Source organism: Balaenoptera physalus, assembly GCF_965194825.1.
Source record: "Balaenoptera physalus genome assembly, chromosome: 13".
Taxonomy (NCBI): Eukaryota; Metazoa; Chordata; class Mammalia; order Artiodactyla; family Balaenopteridae; genus Balaenoptera; species Balaenoptera physalus.
Genome location: NC_138892.1, coordinates 24,942,360 through 24,960,600, shown reverse-complemented (window position 1 = coordinate 24,960,600; position 18,241 = coordinate 24,942,360). Strand labels below are relative to the sequence as shown.

Here is an 18,241-nt window from a genome sequence, read left to right as displayed (position 1 = left end):
GTAGGTCCTTATTAGTTATCTATTTTATATATAGTTGTGTGTATATGTCAATCCAAATCTCCCAATTTATCCCTCCCCCCCTTTCCCCCCTGGTAACCGTAAGTTTGTTTTCTATATCTGTGACTCTGTGTCTGTTTTGTAGATCAGTTCATTTGTACCCTTGTTTTAAGATTCCACATATAAGTGATATTACATGATATTTGCCTTTCTCTATCTGACTTACTTCACTCAGTATGACAATATCTAGGTCCATCCATGTTGCTGAAAATGGCATTATTTCATTCTTTTTTATGGCTGAGTAAATTCCATTGTATATATGTACCACATCTTCTTTATCCATTCTTCTGTCAGTGGACATTTAAGTTGCTTCCATGTCTGGCGATTGTAAATAGTGCTGCAATGAACATCAGGGTGCATGTGTCTTTTTGAATTATAGTTTTCTGCAGATATACGCCCAGGAGTGGGATTACTGGATCATATGGTAAGCAACTGACCAAGGATTAATCTCCAAAGTATACAAGCAGCTCATGCAGCTCAATATCAATAAAACAAACAACCCAATCCAAAATTGGGCAGAAGATCTAAATAGACATTTCTCTAAAGCAGACATACAGATTGCCAACAAACACATGGAAAGATGCTCAACATCACTAATCGTTAGAGAAATGCAAATCAAAACCACAATGAGGTATCACCTCACATCAGTCAGAATGGCCATCATCAAAAAATCTACAAACAATAAATGCTGGAGAGGGAGTGGAGAAAAGGGAAGCCTCCTGCACTGTTGGTGGGAATGTAAATTGATACAGCCACTATGGAGAACAGTATGGAGGTTCTTTAAAACACTAAAAATAGAACTACCATATGACCCAGCCATCCCACTACTGGGCATATACCCTGAGAAAACCATAATTCAAAAAGAGTCATGTACCACAATGTTCATTGCAGCACTATTTACAATAGCCAGGACATGGAAACAACCTAAATGTCCATCAGCAGATGAATGGATAAAGAAGATGTGGTACATATATACAATGGAATATTATTCAGCCATAAAAAGAAAAGAAATTATTTGTAGTGAGGTGGATGGACCTAGAGACTGTCATACAGAGTGAAGTAAGTCAGAAAGAGAAAAACAAGTACCGTATGCTAACGCACATATATGGAATCTAAAAAAACGGTACCAGTGAACCTAGGGGCAGGACAGGAATAAAGACACATGTAGAGAATGGACTTGAGGACACGGGGAGTTGGGAGGGTAAGCTGGGACAAAGTGAGAGGGTAGCATTGACATATATGCACTGCCAAATGTAAAACAGATAGCTAGTGGGGAGCTGCTGCATAGCACAGGGAGATCAGCTCGATGATTGAGAGGTGGGATAGGGAGGGTGGGAAGGAGGCTCAAGAGGGAGGGGATATGGGGATATACGTATACATATAGCTGATTCACTTTGTTATACAGCAGAAACTAATACAACGTTGTAAAGCAATTATACTCCAATAAAGATATAAAACAAACAAAACAGTATGTTTTGTTAGACATATTAGGCAACATGTTGGCCATGGATAGGCAAGTCACATGCATATTGATAATACTTTCTCTTTCACAATTAAGTAGAGCTGGTTTCATGCAAATTTTTCTATCTTGATTTTTTGGGTCTTCTTTTCTGGTGATATTTCCTCCTTCTACTTGAGGAACCCCCTTTAAAAAACCCCTAATCACTTTCTTTTCTTTAAATGAGGTATAATAGACAACATTGTATTAGTTTCAGGTGTACAACGTCATAATTCCATTTTAATATATATTGCTAAATGGTCACCACAAGTCTTATTAATTTATGTTACTATGTATTAATAATATATTATTAACTTATGTAATTGTCACCATACAGTTACACATTTTTTCTTGTGATGAGAACTTTTAAGATCTACACTTTTAGCAACTTTCACATCTGCAATACAGCATTAACTATATTCACCATGCTGTGCATTATATCCCCATGACTTATTTATTTTATAACTGGGAGTTTATTTTTGACCCTCTTCACCCATTTTGCCCACCCCCAACCCCCCTACCTTTGGCAACCACCAATCTGTTCTCTGCATCTGTGAGCTTGGTTTTTGTTTTTGTTTTTTGGTTGGATTCCATATATACGTGAGATCATATGGTGTTTATCTTTCTCTGTCTAGCTTATTTCACTTATCATAATGCCCTCAAGGTCCATCCATGTTGTTGCAAATGGCAAGATTTCATTTTTTTAATGGCTGAATAAAATTCCGTTATTTATCCATCCATCTCACATTTTCTCTATCCATTCCTCCAGTGGTGCACATTTAGGTTATAAATGATGTTGCAGTGAACATGGGAGTGCATATATCTTTTTGAATTAGTATACTAATCACTTTCTTATAAGTGGAATTTTATTAGCAGCTCAGTGATTTACCTCACTAAGTTAGGATTTTAATTTCTAACTAGCATTAGGTCTACCTTGAGTTCTATTAGAAAATTTATCTGATTTACCTAAATCAAGGACTTGGTCTTAGACTTTTCTCTTGTTACCTTTCACTTAAAACTTTAATACGTTTATTAATCTATTTCAAATTGGACCATGGGATCTGAATTAGGGGGTCTAAAGTTAAAATTGGTCAAGACCCAATCAGAACGTTTTAGATATGATGTCTTAAAATGAGTTATAGTAAAGATCATCCTCCTCTTTTATAATTTCTTATGTCTTTCAGTCAAAACATATTTATTGAGCCCAAAGAGATAAAGCACTGTCCTTGCCACCAAGAACAGTGCTTAATCAGTTTTAAGTGTCCCCTTCTCTTCAGTTTTTTGGAATAGTTTGAGAAAGATTGGCGTTAATTTAAATTTCTGGCAGAATTTGGCACTGAACCCAACTGGTCCTGGACTTTTCTTTATTGGGAGGTTTTTGATTACTTATTCATTTTCTTACTTGTTACTGGTCTGTTCGTATTTTGTTGCTTTATGATATTTCACTGTTGGTAAGTTGTATGTTTCTAGGAATTTATCCATTTCTTCTAGGTTATTCAATTGTTGGCATATAATTGTTCACAGTAGTCTCTTATGATCCTTTGTATTTCTGTGGTATCAGTTGTAATGTCTCCTCTTTCTGATTTTATCCATATGAGTCATCTCTATTTTTTTATTAGTCTAGCTAAAAGTTTGTCAGTTTTGTTTGCCTTTATAAAAAACAAGGTTTTATTTTAGTTGAGCTTTTCTATTGTCTTTATGGTCTCTATTTCCCCTCTGATCTTTGTTATTCCTTCTACTAACTTTGGACTTAGGTTTTTTGTTCTTCTCATTCCTTGAGGTGTGAAGTTAGATTGTTTATTTGCTATCTTTCTTTGTTCTTAAGGTGGACATTTTCACTAAAAACTTCCCTCTTAGAACTACTTTTGCTGCATTCTATAAATTTTAATATGTTGTGTTTTCATTTTCATTAGTCTTATGATACTTTTTGACTTCTCTTTCGATTTCTTTTTTTTTTTTAATTAATAATGAATCTTAAAAACTGTTCAAATATCTTTTTGGCCATTGAGCCTGTAATCATATTTTTCTCATTTGATTTATGGATAAATTAAATTATATCCTTAGACTTCCTAATATTAAATCATCCTTTTATTCCTGGGAGAGAGACAGTATAATTACAGTACATTATTCCTTTAACATATTGTTAGATCAATGTATTAGTATTTTATTTAGGATGTTTACATTTATATTTGTAAGGAGATTGCTCTATGTTTTTAAGTGCAGTCATTTTTTCAGGTTTTGTTATCAAAGCTATAATAATTTTAGAATATTCTTTGAGGAGCTTTCTCTGTAGTTAGAAATTTTAAAAATGGCATAGGAATTAATCAGTTCATTGAGATTAAAATATTTTTAAAAATAATATCAGTTGAGACTGACGCTTGCAGGAAATAGTTTTTTGGGATATCTTTCCCAGTTTCTTTCATCATTATTCCTGTGTTCAGGTTTTTCTTCTTGAGTCAGTTTTTGTATTTTCATCTCCAGTGACCAGGGATGCTGTGCATCTTTTCATGTGCTCACTGGCCATTTGTATATCTTCTTTGGAGAAATGTCTATTCAAACCCCTTGTTCATTTTTTAATGGGGTTGTCTTTTTATTATTGATTTGTAACGGTTCTTTATATATTCTGAATACACGTCCTTTATCAGATATATGATTTGCAAATATTTTGTCCCATTCTGTCAGTTGTCTTTATTTTTTTGATGGTATCATTTGAAGTTTTTAATTTTGATGAATTTCAATTTACCTACTTTTTCTTTTGTTGGTGTGCTTTTGGTGTCATATCTAAGAAACCATTGTTTAACTCAAGGCTGTGAAGAAATTTACTCCTATATTTTCATCTAAGAATTTTATAATTTTAGCTCTTACATTTGGGTCTATGATTCATTTTGAGTTAACTATTTGTATATAATGTGATGTATGGGTCTCACTTTCTTCTTTTGCAGGTGGATGTCTAATTGTCCCAGCACTGTTTGTTGGAAAGGCTATTCTATTTTCTATCATTCAATTTTAATCTTTACTTGGGTTTTGGCTTTAGAGCTCAATTAGAGTCTTTGCTTTTTAATTTTATGTAAAAGAGGAGTTTAACTAATTTACATATATTATTATTGGTGTTATAGTTAGCCTTACTATATTTATTTTGAAATATTATTTAGATTTTCTGATTTTTATGTTTTTTCGTTTCATGTGATATCACTAAATGTGTAACCTTTTAAAAAGGTGATTGCCTTTCCTTTAGGTTTATAGAATAAGTACTTTTGTATATTTTATTTGTTTTTGCTGATAGTAAGAAACTATCAGTAATTTGGTTTTAAATAATTTTATAAACCACATATACCAATAGTCATTACTTGAGAGTCACATTTCAAGTTGCATTGAGTGTAGATGTATAGTTTATAAGTATCAATGCAGATAATTTTGTTATGAAAATTTTAAGGACAATGAAATATGATGGCAGATATTCAGAGGGTTTGATTTGAAAATGAAATATATTAATGTATGATAATAATGATAAACATGTTAGACATATAAATATAATGTCATTGCCTTAATAGCTATTTTTTACTTGGCCTTATTTAGTAGCTATTTTTTACTTCTGGAAAATCATTCAGTACTTGAAATATGTATACCACTGAGCCTCAAAAAATACATACGTCAAGATAATGTTTAACATCACCAGAATTCTCCAAATACAATGAAGTTCAAGCTCTTGAAATGTGTTTTCCTATTTTCACACTTTATTATAGGAAGCATATTCTTTAATTGAGAAGACCGAAGCAGAACAAAGTGTACTGTATTCATATCAGAAATGTGTGGAAGTTGCCAAAAGAAAGAAAAGCGGAGTCCCTCCTCCACCCATCCTGCTCGCCCGAACTCATTGTTCTGTGACGTTAAAACCTGCTCCATTTATTTCTGATGTTAAGGTATGTTGTGTATTATGATCTTTACCTCACGGAAAGCAACGTAAGTACCTTTGTGACTATAATGATGGATACTTTTATTGCCTTTAGGGCTTGAATAATCTTATTTATTAATATAAACACTGAACACTGGGATTAGTATTCTAGTGTCTTAACTATCCATAGTTTCTTCATGACCCTTTTGCCTTTATGCTGTTTCCCTTTTGGCTCCTTATAGCTTTGCTATAAGAAGCTTACTCCTGTATTGCTACACCCAGATATATAGTAAGGAGAAATGAGAGAGAAACATTTCGAAGTATCTTCCTCACCATGACACAGTCATATGCTGACATCCTAGTGTGCTCAACTTCGAGAAGGTTTCCTTGAAACGGAATCAGGCATTTGAAGGGGATAGAAGTTACTCTGAGAGCCAATGATGAAGATAAGAAAATTTGGGGGTGGTGAATTTAGAAACTCTTCGGAAAGTTCTTCTGTGTAAATGGGGATTCTTTTAATGCAAACAAATGATAATTCCAACCACATTATAAGTCATAACTCTTTATGTATTTATTGAAGCTCTTTCTCCCAGCCCCAGTGCCTTGGAACTTAGCCTAAATGGGACTGTTATTTGAGATTTAGTTTCCTCATAAGCATTTGGTTCTACCTAATTTATATTTTAAATATTACATTTTCCTCTTTTGGGTGATGAACACATGCTCTTTGGTGTTGTAGAAAAAACAAAAAGTTTTTTCTTTGATTATTCTTAGGATGTTCTGCTTGAACTTAAATACATCGTCTTGATATAGTGGAAAGGGCATGGGCTTTGAAGTCAGACAAATACAGATTTAAAATTCTAGCTCTACCCCAGCAGTATGACCTTACGAAATCTAAATATACTTTCTGAGGGTTTTTAAAATATTTGCTTTTGTTATCTTTTCATTTGTAAAATGTTTCTTCTGTGAAAATTAAGTGAGACATTATATCATATTTTTGGCATATTAACCGATGTCCTTCCATCCCTTGTATTAAACATATGTAGTAAAGTTAGCTAAAATCAGTTAATGAGGTTATACACTGTGATTATATTATCTGATGATTTTTTTTTCATAAATTCTGTCCAATGAGCATTATTGAGTATCTGCTATCTGTTAAGCTCTATGTGAGGTAACGTATAAAAATAAACACAAATAAAGCATGGTTCCATATTTTGAGAAGCTTCAGACTAATGGGAGGTGGACATCAGTGAGAAGTAATACCACCTTCATAATGCCTTATAACTGGAGGAATAGAAGCAACATTCATCCTAACTGTGCTATAATAAATGCATTATTGCAGTTGCTAGTAGTTTTAAAATTCAACTTTGGATTTTGGGGATCTGTTTAAGAATAAGGATCACTGACTTTGGAAATTCAGTACAGAACTAAGACTGGATGATTTGCCAAGAGTTTTTGTTTGTTTTTACTTGAATGTTTTGATTTATTTAACCAGGTTCTTATTTTTTATGTATCTCAAATTAGTAACTAGTTTATTTCATAATGCTTATTAATAGGAAGACATAAACATCCCATACTTGACCTGTACTTGTAGGACTTGTCACTCAGCACATGATGTGAAGTCGATGTATATTATGTGTTGGTAACGTTGTGTGCTCCTGGAAATTATACCTTCTGTTACCCACTCCATAGCACTAGATGGTGCTATGGACTTAAATACATTTTCTAGTTTGAGATTTCAGCCATCTTTTGTTTTATCAAAACCTCTTGTTAAGGCATTTGTTGCATTAACATCTGTTTTAATGGTTGAAAATGCTAGTGTTATTTATAAACTTTTACTTCCAAAGTTAGTGGTGGTTTGTCGATGGTGTCGTTTCTCTTACACAGACTCTAAGGACACAGTCTTCTAATAGTTTCACAAACTAAGATGTTTTCATCTGTGGAACAGAATAGAAATATAAAGCCTACTTGTAAAAATGCTTTTAGAGAAAATTAACCCTTCAAATTCTGGTTTGTATGTAGAGCTTAACTTAGAGCAATAATGATCTAAGTCAGGGGTCCGCAACCCCCGGGCCACGGACTGGTACCGGTCCACGGCCTGTTGGGAACCGGGCCGCACAGCAGGAGGTGAGTGGCGAGCGAGTGAAGCTTCATCTGTCGCTCCCCGTCGCTTGCATTACCGCCGGTACCATCACCACACTGCCACCCCCGCCCCACCCCACCCCGGTCCATGGAAAAATTGTCTTCCACAAAACCAGTCCCTGGTGCCAAAAAGGGTGGGGACCGCTGATCTAAGTCATAAAACACCATCTTTCTGCCTTCCCCCTCCCTGCCCCATGGTACTCTTTTTGCATGAAAAATCAAGGAAAGGTAGTTTCTAAATTTTTCTGAGATTCAGCTGAGTTTTTTCTCCTGACCTACCTCCAGCTTCCAAGTTCCTTCAACATTCTCTTTGTCCTCGAAGTTCTGCCTTTCCTAATGCTCTTTAATCACCTGAGAAATTTTCTTTGGAAACACAAAAGTTCAGCTATTTGTACCAGACAGTCTTATTCGTTGAGACTAGGCAGGCTTAGGTATATGTAATTTTTAAAAATGGTTGATTCTGTACAAACTGTATTTTAAAAAATGATTCTTGTGCATAGTCAGAGTTGAGAACTACTTGTGCAGACAAGATACAATGAGGATTTTTCCATTGACCCAGAGGAAGAAATAGCGGGCTAAGCTGTAAGAGGCAGTTGCTTCTTAGAGACAATTACATTTACTTTATTTTCCATTTTAGGAGTTGAGATGTTGTGAGGTGGAGCCTTTGGGAAAAGGGAATGCTACAGTGATGACAACCCTTCCATCACTAATCCCTGGGCAGTATGGCTCCTAATAATGCTTTTCCCTAGGTATCAACTCTCTCCCTTACCCCCTACACTGAGACTAGTGCATTACCATGAGGAATCTCCATTATTTTGACATCTTGGCAAAAAGACCATTGTCTAACCATTTAATCAAGTTTAAGTTTGATTGTTTCTGTGTAATTTGCATTTTGCTTTTGATTTACATCTGTATTTAAGAATTGTCAAAAGAATATCATGTTTCAGAAAATTTATAAACTAGAGAAAAAAAATTATCCGTAATCTTACCGTTTTATCATCTGAACTCTGCTACTCTTATTAAGGAACATTTTCTTCCAGGCTTTTTCATATGTATTTTTACATTTTATTTAAAATACTACAGTTCAGTATCTTGCTTTTTTTACTACCTGCTTTTTGTCCCATATTATTAAATAAAATATGAAAATCATTTCAGAGTAGGTCTTTTTTTCATCAAGATGATGTCATCTTTGGAGTCACTCCCTGCCACTGTCTGATCTTGGGCAGGTTATTGAACGTCTCTGCGTCTCCATCTTTTGTAAAGCAAAATGGCAATAGAAATCCTATCTCATAGGGATGTTTCAAATATGAGAAAGTGTATGTAAATTTCCTAACAATGCTTAACACATAGGAACTGCTCACTTAATAGTAGTTAAAAATAATTAATAATGAATAATATTTTAGTCTTGGTGGTCCCAGGTAAACTGTATTTGTCTTTTTTTAAAGAGTAAATCTAAGTATTTTTATAAACTTAGGTTTCATGTTTTAAAACTTGAATAGTTATATTTTTATATAGAAAAGTATTCCTTTTGCCACATCATGATAAAAGAAATTGAGTGCTTTGTTAAACAGACTATGGATGACGGGCTCATCTCTCTCCGTGGCAGGTCTCCTGGTACTGCATTTTGGGTTGCAAAGCAGAAGGGAGCTATGGAAAAGTAAGACTAAACAATAATCATCTCCCAAACTCAGGAGAAGCGGTACGTCGAATTAAAAAAAACCTCTGAATGTCAGGAAATCTTACCAAAAGTCTCATTAATGACAATTGAGTGTTGTTCATTTTTTTCCTTTATGTAGTCACTATTTCAGTGAATTTGTCTAATTTCATCTTGAGTCATAACTAAAATCCAACAATAAATGAAAAAGGTTTTTTTTTCCCTTAACATAAAGAGGTCACTTTTATATCTTTAAAGACCCATTTAATTTTCCATGCATAACTTGAAATATGTTTTTGTTAATAGATACCGGCTGATGGCAAAAGCGTTTTTGAAGTAAAAGGTTTAGAAACCAATGAAAAGTACATCTTTGCAATTGCTGCTTATTGTTCTGATGGAAAGCTTATTGGTGATGCTATTGGGGAGACGACTAAACCAATTCTGGTTTACCCACCTCTTTCTGCTGTCACTGCTCGGATGTTATTGACACAGGTAGAAGAGATTTCTTCTAATTTTTTTCCTCTGTTTTTTCCCGTTAAGCAGTTACTAAGTAATTTCTGATGAAAAAACAGAATGCTTTTTACAATAACACTTTTTTCCTGGATTTTAAATGCGACACACATTGATTTTAGAAATTTTGGAAATAAATGTTATCTGTTTTCCTATCATCCAGAGTAGCAGTTCTTAACCTGAAGCAATTTTGGCCCCCGGGGTGGGACATATATGTCAATGTCTGGAGACATTTTTGGTAGTCACAATCTAGAGGAGTGCTGCTGGCATCTAGAGGGTAGAGGTCAGGGATGCTGATAAGCACCCTACAATGGAAAGGGCAGCACCCCCTCCCCCAACAAAGTGTTATCCGGTCCAAAATGTCAACAGTGCGAAGGTTGAGCAGCCCTGATCCAGAGACGTCCTTTTCTCTGTGTGTGTGTGTATACATACACAAATATATATGTCTACACACAATATGTATGTAGACGTATATACACATATGTATGTGAATTTATGTATAATATATAATTTTAGTCATAGTGTACATATTATTTTACATCTGATATTTTCATTTAATACATAATTGACTTTTTTCCATTCCATTAAGTATTCTTTCAAAACATAATTTTTAACATCTGCATGGTATTGCATCTTAAAAATATATCATAGTGTAGTGTATGTATACACAATGGAATACTACTCAAACATAAAAAAGAATGAAATAATGCCATTTGCAGCAACACGGATGGACCTAGAGATTATCATACTTAAGTAAGTCAGAAAGAGAAAGACAGATACCATATGATATCACTTATGTGTGGAATCTAAAATATGACACAAATGAACTTGTTTATGAGACAGAAACAGACTCGCAAACATAGAAAACAAACTTGTGGTTACCAAAGGGGAAAGGGGGTGGAGGAAGGATAAATTAGGAGTTTGGGATTAACAGATACAAACTACTGTATGTAAAATAGATAAACAATAAATTTCTACTGTATAGCACAGGGAACTATATTCAATATCCTGTAATAAACCATAATGGAAAAGAATATGAAAAAGTATATGTATATATATATATATGTATAACTGAATCATGTTGCTGTACACCAGAATCTAACACAACATTGTAAATCAACCATACTTCAATAAAAATATATATATCAGTTGTTTTACAATATTGTGTTCGTTTCATGTGTGCAGCAACATGATTCAATTATATATATATGTATGTATTTTTTTAAAATTAATTATTTATTTGTTTATATTTATTTATGGCTGTGTTGGGTCTTCATTTCTGTGCGAGGGCTTTCTCTAGTTGCGGCAAGTGGGGGCCACTCTTCATCGCGGTGCGCGGGCCTCTCACTATCACGGCCTCTCTTGTTGCGGAGCACAGGCTCCAGACGCGCAGGCTCAGTAATTGTGGCTCACGGGCCTAGTTGCTCCGCGGCACGTGGGATCTTCCCAGACCAGGGCTCGAACCCGTGTGCCCTGCATTGGCAGGCAGATTCTCAACCACTGCGCCACCAGGGAAGCCCTATATGTATGTATTTTTTTCAGATTATTTTCCATTGTAAGTTATCATAAGATATTGAATATAGTTCCCTGTGCCATACAGTAAATACTTGATGATTATTTATTTTATGTATAGTAGTCTGTATCTGTTAATCCCATACTCCTAATTTATCCCTTTCCTCCTCCCTTTCCCCTATGGTAACCGTAAGTTTGTTTTCTATGTCTGTGAGTCTGTTTCTGTTTTGTAGATAAGGTCATTTGTGTCATATTTTAGATTCTACATATAAGTGATATCATATGGTATTTGTCTTTCTGACTTACTTCACTTAGTATGATAATCTCTAGGTCCATCCATGTTGCTGCAAATAGTAATATTTTATTCTTTTTTTATGGCTGAGTAATATTCCATTGTGTGTGCATGTGTGTGTGTGTGTATGTATTTATATAGCACATTAAACCAATCATCTGTTGATGGGCACTTGGGTTGTCTCCATGTCCTGGCTATTGTAAATAGTGCTGCAATGAACATTGGGGTGCATGTACCTTTTTGAATTATAGTTTTCTCCGGATATATGCCCAGGAGTGGGATTGTTGCATCATATGGTAGTTCTAGTTTTACTTTTTAAGGGACTTCCTTCCGGTTCCCATAGTGGCTGTACCAATTTACATTCCCACCAACAGTGCAAGAGGGTTCCATTTTCTCCACATCCTCTCCAGAATTTATTTATAGACTTTTTGATAATGGCCATTCTGCCCAGTGTGAGATGATACCTCATTGTAGTTTTGACTTCTGTTTCTCTAATAATTAGTGATGCTGAGCATCTTTACCTGCATCCATGATTGTTTTCTTAGTATCAGTTTATAAAAGTGAAGTTTCTGGGTTCATAGAGACAGACAGACCTGAGTTTAAGTTTCAGGTCCTCACGTTAGCCGTGTGACATTGGGCAAGTAACCTTCATCTGTGAAGTGGAATAATAATAGTAGTTACCTCCCAGAACTATTATGAGTATTAAATGGAATTATGCATGTCAAATGTTTAACTGTAACACTTACAACACAGTAGGCGCTTAATGAATATTATTGTTGTTCTTAATTATAGATATACTCATGAATTGACATTTTTTGCTGAAATGATTGCCTGACTTAAAACATGTCACCAGTGAATGCGATTCTAGAAAAAATGACTCGTTGACCTAAGTCTCAAGCCTGTAATTTTAAGTTTATGGTTGGCTGTAGAGCTGATGGCTCTTCTAAATTTTATCACATTTCTATTGTGCTGGTTTTTCCTCTTAATAGTTGATTAGTATTATAAGCTAAGGTCTTACTGGAATTTTATATTATCATATTTTTCAAAGAAAATTTAATTGAGAGAATTGCTAGGATTTGTCTGGCATTGGTTTAGCATGTCATATTGGCTCATGGTTTTCTGATGTTTTGATTTCTTTGGAATCTAATATATTTCCTAATTTGCAGTGATGGAGTTATTTCAAAGTGAGGGACCGAATATTTCATCAAGGTCTAATTTTTCTCCAGGGAGTGGTTTGACTCTTGCGCTTTATTTGGCAGAACTTTCATTGAAAGTTAATAAAAGGAAGTCCAAGCTATACTGCTAGGATAATGAGAAGTGTCATAAAGTAATGACCTGTGTTTCTTTACTGATACTATATTTGCAGTACTGTAGTTCATTTATGACAGTTTATGAGCATTCTCTCTCATAATGTTAAGTGGCTAAAGCAGAATTTCCTCATAAAATTTCCTCCTTAATTTAAAATTTGAGTTTACGCTTTCAAGTTTTATCAGGAAAAGGTACCTTTCTTTTGGAATTGCAATGAAAAATTACAATTTTTCATGAGAGTGGCTAGTTTTTAGTTTCAGGATAATTCTATTTTTTAAAAAATGTTATAAAAATTGTATAGTAAAATATGGAGTTACTTCACTAAATGCCTATGATTAACTTGGTTTGGGGTTTTAGGTTGTACTTTTACTAAACATTTTTCTATAAACAATAATAAAGTCAGGTGAATCTTTACTAGATTTTTCGTTAATGTAGAAAACTAGTTTAGGCTATCTGGAAAATTTTTGAGGAACTTTTATGAATTATATATTTTCTACAGATACTATCCAATTTCCACCTCTTTATAGGCTCATTTCTTTTTATTATTCCCTTTTAAGTTGGGAATGGCTAGATAATGTGATATAAAATATAGACAATTAGAAATCTGTGAGCAGGATTTTAGGATTTTAGGCAAATTGCTTGGTCTCAATTTCCCTATCTGTAAAATGAATACAAGACCAAATGCCACATACTGCTGGATTATTGAACTACTAAATCAAATAGTGAGTGGGCACAATGGCTTGTTGAGATAAGGAAGTGAGGAATATCATTTATTAAAAAACTGTGTGATAGACATTTTAAGATTCATTATTCCATTGATTACAGTAACTCTATGAGGTGGTATTATTACTTTCATGTCAAGTTGAGGAAACTGATTAATTTAACCCTTCTTCTGCCAATCCCATTTTATTCCAGAAAGGGTGTCTTAGGGATGTTAAGTATTGATAATTTACCCAAGGTTACTCTGGTAGTAGATGGTAAGCCTGACATTTGAACGAGCTCATGCCTTTCTACTGATCTGTCCAGGTTCCAAGGAAGTCATGTGTTCACCATCTAACATGTGCCAAGTCCTTCTAGAGCCCACATCTCTCCCATCTATTCTCTGCCTGGGTTGGTGCTGCTCGGCTGGTCGTGGTAATCAGTATGGGCAGCAGAGTTTGATGCTGGTGGCAGGAGAAAGGAAACTAAGATTCGTACATTTTTTTTCCAATTCATATATGAATTCATTGAAACTCTTTTATTAATAGAGGTCTGCCTTTTGTCTATGACCATTCAAAAAAAAATAGGGCTAACAGGTAAAAGGTAGTCATCCCCATTTAAAAATCTCATTAAGAAGGTTCAACTCTTCCTTTCCCTCTTATCCTCTTTCTGAACATTACCACCCTCTCTGCTCATCTATTTATTGATGAATTCAGTGTCTGTTTTGTGCCAGGTTCTATGCTAGGTATAATTTCTTCTTCCTTTGAACTGTTTTTTTTAAAAAATCAATCTCATCACCACAACAGTAACCCTTGTTTAGATAATTTTGACTTATGGTTTCAGTTAAGACCCTGATTGCAAGAAAACCTGGCTTGGGGGAATGCAGCCTGGCCCTGGGAAGGCTGCAAAGTCCAGGCAGCTCTAAGTCTCATACCTCTGGCTCTCTCTCTACATCTGCTTTCTTTTTCTTTTTAAATATTGACTTTCCTTTCTTTTCTTTTCCATCTCGGGAAGGAAAATGGCAGCCCCTGAACTTTTTTGTGTATTCCTCAGTTTCAGTCATATATAGGGACCAGCTAGCTGTGTTCTAATCTTGATTCCAAATTCCTGAAAAAGAGACTCTGGATTGGCTCACCCAATGTAAGAAAGAGTCTGAACTCATTTTTAATGTTTGGCTGCTGACTTGTTTTTAAACCTCAGCCTTCTTTTTTCCCATAGCCCCACATCTGAGCAGGCTGATAGGGAGGTCTATGAGTTCACTTTCTCCTTTGGTGCCTGCAGGAAATTTAAACGTCCCAACTGGCAGGAACGTTCCCCAGTCCTATCCTCCAGCCACTAATCAAAGCCCAACCCATTCCTTCGGCTCTGCCCAAAGCCATCCCAGCCCTGCCTCTGCCTGCCCAAGGGACTCTCCCTGGGAGGCCCTTGTGTGAACAATAAACTTTCTCTCAAATTCTCCTGGTGCATGTAGTATCATCAGCCTTAACATCAGAACCAAACTTTGGGTGTGTGTAGAGGGTCCATCTTGCTTTGCAGGGGGGGCTATAAAACACCCAGCTCGGGTCAGGCCCTCAGCCTGGGCCAGTCAATCATGCTATTGTATAGTACCGTTGCTGGGTGTCCTCTTCTGTAGGTAGGGGGAAATTATCAGGAAAAGAGGATTTTTAAGTTCATTTAACACATTATTACTGAGTGCTTACTCTGTGCCAGGCGTTGCTCTAGGCTAGTGATTCTAAAACTTGAGCTTGCATCAGAATGATCTGGAGTGCTGGTTAAACAGATTGCTGGTCCCACCACCAGTGTTTATGATTCACCAGGTCTGGGGTAGGGCCCGAGAATTTTGCATTTATAACAAGCTCCTAGGTGATGCAGATGCTGATGGTCCAGGGACCATACTTTGAGAACCACTGTTCTAAGCAAAGTGAGCAAAATGCCGTGGTGAGAGGTAAGTAATAAACGATGAACACAGTAAAGGAATAAACTATCTAGTATATTAGAAGGTAAGTTCTGTGGAAGGAAGATGTAGAGTAAGGTCAGAGGAATTGGAAATGTGAACTGGGGCAAAGGAAGGTAGAGTACAGTATTAAGTAGGGTGATAAGAGAAGGCGGCGTCTGGAAGATGAGATTTGAGCAGAGACTTGAAGGAGGTGAGGGAGTGGCTCTCTGGAGGAAGAGCATTCCACAGAAGGAGCTAGAACAAAAGCCTGAAGGATTCCAGAAGTGCACCTGGTATAATATAAACAGCAAGGAGACCAGAATGACTGGAGCAGAGGGGCCAAAAGGACTGTTTAGCTACGTAGGTAAAAGGTGAGTGGGTGGGTGAGAAAGCAGATCATTAAAAGGATTCCAGGCCACGGTAATAAGTTTGGCTTTCACCTGGAGTGAAATGGGCAGCCGCTGGAGAGGGTTTGATGTAATAGGATGGCATAACGTGACTTCTATTTCAAAGGCTCACCTGAGCTGCTGTGTTGTGCATACACCATAAGGGGGTGAGAGTAGAAGCAGAGGGAGCTATCTAGTGCCGTGAACCAGTGAGAGATGGGGGTGGCTCGGCGAGTGTGATAGTAGTTGATGTGGTGAGAAGTGGCCAGATTCTGGATATGTTTTGAAGGAGGAGTTAACAAGAGTTCCTGATGGAAACAATGGACAGAGAAAAATAGAAGATGACTCTAAGGAATTTAGCTGACTAACTGGAAGGACAGACTTGACCTCAGATGAGTTGGGGAAGGGTGTGAGTAGTATAGATTTGGGGCAGGGGGAGATCAGAAATGCAGTTTGGGACATGTTAAGGTCAGATGTTTGTTAGATATTCGGAGAGAATTTTTGAGTAGTCAGATATATGAATCTGGAGTTTGGGAGAGAGGGCTGGGCAGCAGAGGGATTTGAGAGTAGTCATGTGACAACTAAAGCCATGGGGCTGGATGACAGCACCAAGGAAAGGAGTGCAGACAGGAGAGAGGAGAGGTCCCAAGACGGAGCCCTGGGGCATGCTAACATACGGGAAAAGAGGAGGAGCTTGCCAAGGCAGCTGAAAAGGAATGTGTTGTAGAAGCCAAGTGTGAAGGTCATGTATCGAGGAGGAGGTCTCTCCTGTGCTTAATTGTCTCATTAGTCATTTAGTGCTTCTTTCTCATTTTAACCTCACTCCTTCTAACATCTGTTCTATGGGTGACTGCTAGTTAACCATCTTTGAACCGGCTGATTATCACAGCACTTCTCTGTTAGCCCACACAGACTCATGAATTTATAGACCTTAGTTTTATCATGGCATCTTTTCTTGTTTTGCAATGTCCACTGACTGAATAAATAACATTATTTTTACATTTTCCTTCTTTTTTTTAATTGAAGTATAGTTGATTTACAGTGTTGTGCTAATTTCTACTGTACAGCAAAGTGACTCAGAAATAACACTGTTTTTAAAAGGCTATATTTTAAAAGGAAAGAGCATTCAGTTATAGTTTCACCAACTCCCTTACACATCACCTGTTACCATTTTCCACAGTAAATCTTAGAATTATAATGGTGTTTTAGTGACCACTTAGCCCAACTTTTTCATTTGACCACTGTGGCCCAGAGAAGGGACCTCATCTGTCACACTAAGTCTTGGCTCTACTATTTTTTTTTTTACTGATATCAGGCTTTGTACAAATTATTCAACTTGTCAATGCCCCAGTTTCTTCATCTGAAAAACAGGGATGGTCATAGAGGTCAACGAGGAGTCAACACAGTAATGCTGGTAAAGTGCTTGGTCCAGTACTTGACATCTTTAAATACTTCCACCTGATTTTCAAGGCTTTCTGAAATCATGTCCCACTTTACCTGTCCAATCATACTGCCTACTTTTCTTGAAATTCTGACCTGTCTTTCTAGTCTGAAAGGCACTGTGGCAATTTCCATTACGGGACCTTTTTGAGGTTCTGTCTAAACTGTGCCCCTCTGAACTTTATCCCTGCCTTGGTGTTTACCTCAAGCCCTGATTCCTCCTTATAGTCTTCATTTCTCCTTTTCTAAGTCTCCACAATTATGATGTTGTTATTTGCAATTTTTCTGTGATTTCATGTGTTTTACGTCTGTAACTTGATTACAGTTTCATGGAGTATGAGATCGTTTTAAGCTTTGAAGAATCTATCTTTACAGTGCTTAGCACAGAGTAGAAACTTCATAAAAGTTTACTGGTTGGTTGATTATGAGTACTGACTTGGCAGATTTTAAAAGTTCTGGCCCTGTAAGTTATTCCCTTGTGTGGAATACAGTCTAGCAACATGTCATTTGCATACTTAATTTAATGTATTTATTAATACTTTACATCCTACCTGCTTCCACTAAGGATTTGAAGCAGCACATAACTCATGTGGTACGATTTTATATTGTTATACATATTTGTATAGAGTGATTTTTAGAGATGTATTTAAAGAACTATGTTCTACTAAAAGAGATAGGTAAGTTGATGACTATTTTTCTCCTGAGCTTCTAGGTTTTACCAGTGAAATCAGTTATTTTGCTGAATGTTGAACGTGTTAAACTTAAAACACAGGATGGCTTCTTGGAAGCGTCTCTCTTTTACTCCTCACTCTTTTCAGCTGTGAACTCTTTGTTGCACAATAGCTCGGAAAGCATCAGAACCAGAGGAGAATGAAGTATATTTCATATTTTGGGTTTGGGAAATCTGATTGTTTCTCT

General features: G+C 36.1%; 1 protein-coding gene across 1 annotated transcript in view; it reads left to right on the top strand.

The window, feature by feature from the left end:
• The window catches only part of CFAP54 (cilia and flagella associated protein 54), a 311,690-nt gene that overhangs the window by 86,988 nt on the left and 206,461 nt on the right, over window positions 1-18,241 (top strand). The window contains 3 exon segments of the mRNA XM_082419565.1: window positions 5,299-5,475; window positions 9,193-9,285; window positions 9,547-9,732. Coding sequence (XP_082275691.1) covers window positions 5,299-5,475; window positions 9,193-9,285; window positions 9,547-9,732 — 456 coding nt within the window.